The sequence below is a fragment of the Bison bison genome, unplaced genomic scaffold (genome assembly GCF_000754665.1).
Source record: "Bison bison bison isolate TAMUID 2011002044 unplaced genomic scaffold, Bison_UMD1.0 scf7180017858789, whole genome shotgun sequence".
Classification (NCBI taxonomy): domain Eukaryota; kingdom Metazoa; phylum Chordata; class Mammalia; order Artiodactyla; family Bovidae; genus Bison; species Bison bison.
In genome coordinates this window covers 3,802-7,142 of record NW_011489361.1, presented here as the reverse complement: position 1 = coordinate 7,142, position 3,341 = coordinate 3,802, and the positions used below count along the sequence as shown (strand labels likewise).

General features: G+C 42.7%; 1 protein-coding gene across 1 annotated transcript; it reads left to right on the top strand.

Moving 5' to 3' along the window:
- The first annotated feature begins 681 nt into the window (after positions 1 to 681).
- On the top strand, positions 682 to 1,623 carry LOC104980771 (olfactory receptor 8K5). The gene has a single exon (XM_010829540.1). It carries the CDS (start codon positions 682 to 684, stop codon positions 1,621 to 1,623), a length of 942 nt encoding a protein of 313 aa, XP_010827842.1.
- Positions 1,624 to 3,341: the final 1,718 nt, after the last annotated feature.

Here is a 3,341-nt window from a genome sequence, read left to right as displayed (position 1 = left end):
GTCGCTAAGTATTTGACTTTTTGTGACCCCATGGACTGTAGCCTACCAGGCTCCTCTGTCCATGGGATTTTCCAGGCTAGAATGCTGGAGTGGGTTGCCATTTTCTCCTCCAGAGCATCTTCTCCACCCAGGGATAGAACCTGGGTCTTCTGCATTGCAGGCAGATTCTTTGCCAATTGAGCCACCAGGGAAGCGTATGTAAATTTTATGAAATGCAGAAGGCAGCACTTAACCGTGAAACATTTTAAAAATTATGGTACTATGCTTTGTATTGTAGAATTGTACAATATATACTATATTGTGCAATTTGAGAAGTCCAAAAGAATTCTCAGATGAAAGTGGAAGTGTATTAAAGAAAAATGTGATATCCTTGTATAGATGAAATAAAGTCCATATTTCTGTGTTAATACCTATATGGTAATTTAAATCAACGGATATTTTCCAAACATCACTGACTCTATTTAATCTGTAGTAACAGTGCATGTGATTTCCTAGGATTTCCACTTTTTGGAATGTAGAAGATTCTGTCCTTTATTTTAGTTTCAAAATAAGATATGGAAATTACTTTTCTATCCCTTGTCATGAAGTAAAATATCTATTCTCTCTAAAAATATTATACTTAATTAAATGACATCATGGGAAAACTAACCTATTTCTTTCCAGAAAAGCTAACTGGACTAAATGGACCAACAGAATCTATCATCACTGACTGAATTCATTCTGATGGGGGTCACAAAGCAGCCTGAGCTTCAGACTCCCCTTTTCAGAGCCTTCCTCATCATCTACACAATCACAGTGGTGGGAAATCTGGGCATGATCATCTTAACTCAAGTGGATTCCCGGCTGCACACACCTATGTACTTTTTTATCAAACACCTGGCTTTCATTGATCTTGGTAATTCTACTGTCATTTGCCCCAAGATGCTGGTGAATTTTGTTGTGGATCAAAATACCATTTCCTATTATGCATATGCCACACAGTTGGCTTTCTTCCTTATGTTCATTATCAGTGAATTTTTTATCTTGTCAGCCATGGCCTATGACCGCTACTTGGCTATCTGCAACCCTCTGCTATACCATGTTATCATGTCCCAGAGACTTTGTCATATGCTGGTAGGCATTCCATACCTCTACAGTACCTTTCAGGCACTCATGTTTACTATTAAGATTTTTACATTGACTTTTTGTGGCTCTAATGTCATCGGTCATTTCTACTGTGATGATGTTCCCTTGTTACTTATGCTCTGCTCAAACGCACAAGAAATAGAATTGTTGATCATACTGTTTTCAGCATTTAATTTGATCTCTTCCCTCCTGGTCATCCTAATGTCCTACATACTGATCCTGACAGTAATATTTCAAATACGTTCTGCAGAGAGCAGGAAAAAAGCTTTCTCCACATGTGGTTCTCACCTGATGGTGGTGGTAGTGTTCTATGGGTCTCTACTATTTATGTATATGCAGCCCAACTCCACTCACTCCTTTGATACAGATAAAATGGCCTCTGTGTTTTATACTTTAGTGATTCCCATGCTTAACCCCTTCATCTACAGCTTAAGGAACAAAGAAGTAAACAGTGCCTTCCAAATGGTCTTAAAGAATAAGTGCAAACTTTGTATCTAACATCCAATAATGAAATAAGAAATAGTATTTCCACCAGCAGATGAATGGATAAGAAAGCTGTGGTACATATACACAATGGAGTATTACTCAGCAATTAAAAAGAATACATTTGAATCAGTTCTAATGAGGTAGATAAACTGGAGCCTATTATACAGAGTGAAGTAAGCCAGAAAGAAAAACACCAATACAGTATATTAACGCATATATATGGAATTTAGAAAGATGGCAATGACAACCCTGTATGCAAGACAGCAAAAGAGACACAGATGTATAGAACAATCTTTGGGACTCTGTGGGAGAGGGAGGGTGGAATGATATGGGAGAATGACATTAAAACATGTACAATATCATATAAGAAACGAATCGCCAGTCCAGGTTTGAGGCAGGATACAGGAAGCTTGGGGCTGGTGCACTGGGATGACCCAGAGGGATGGTATGGGGAGGGAGGTGGGAGGGGTGTTCAGGATGGGGAACATGTGTACACCCGTGGTGGATGCATGTTGATGTATGTCATAACCAATACAATATTGTAAAATAAAAAATAATAATAATAATAAATAAATAAAAGAAATAGTATTTTAATAAACTATGATTAAGGCATATGTCAGTTGATGTTTCTAAAAAATATATATTGAGGGGAGGAGCCAAATGGCGGAGGAGTAGAATGGGGAGAACACTTTCTCCCCCGCAAATTCATCAAAAGAACATTCAAACGCCGAGTAAATTCCACAGAACAACTTCTGAATGCCAGCAGAGGACATCAGGCACCCAGAAAAGCAACCCAAGTCTTCAAAAGGAGGCAGGAAAAAATATAAAAGACAAAAAAAGAGACAAAAGAGGGAGGGATGGAGTTCCGTCCCGGGAAGGGAGTCCCGTCCCAGGAAGGGAGTCTTAAAAAGAGAGAAGTTTCCAAACACCGGGAAACCTTCTCACTGCCGAATCTGTGCCGAGCTTTGGAAGCACAGAGGGCAATATAACAGGGAGGAAAAATAAATAAACAATTAAAACCCACAGATTGCGAGCCCTACGGTAACTCCCCCAGCAGAGAAGCAGCGCAGACGCCTGCACACGCCATTAGCAAGCGGGGGCTGGGCAGGGAGGTGTGGCGCAGGCTGCATCGCTTAGAGTAAGGACCTGGCCTGAATACCCTGAACGCTATCTGAGCAAAATAATTTGGGCTAGCAAACCAGACTGTGGGATATCTACCATGCGAAAAGCCAGCCCTAACCTAAGACACCGCCAGGCCCGCTCACGGAACAAAGGACTGAACAGAGATAGCCGGCTGCAGACCTTCCCCCTCTGGTGACAGGCAGCCAGAACCAGAAGGGGGCAATCGCAGCCACAGAGAGACATTATCTATAAAACTGTAAGCAGGCTTCTTTGCTAACTAAAAGTTCTTGGGGGTCTGGATGGTCAACATCTGCCTGAGAAGGTGCGCCGGTTGTACACCTAGATAACCGAGCAGCAGAAAGGCGATAAGTCGCAACAATCGTGCTCACCAAACACCTCATCACCTGAGCTGCTCGGACCTGGGAAGGGCACAAAACGTAGGCCCAACCGAGTCTGTGCCTCTGAGGACTACCCGAGTGCCTGAACCTGAGTGGCTTGGACCTGGGAGTTGCAGGCAGCTCAGGGCCGGCCACGGATGGTTCCCGGTGGAGCAACCTAGAGCCTGAGCAGTGTGGGCAGGGAGGCTACACGCACTGTGAGTCGGGGCA

What these genes read in the sequence shown, in the direction of transcription:
- LOC104980771 (XM_010829540.1), top strand. Translation starts at nt 682, where the DNA reads ATGGACCAACAGAATCTATCATCACTGACTGAATTCATTCTGATGGGG.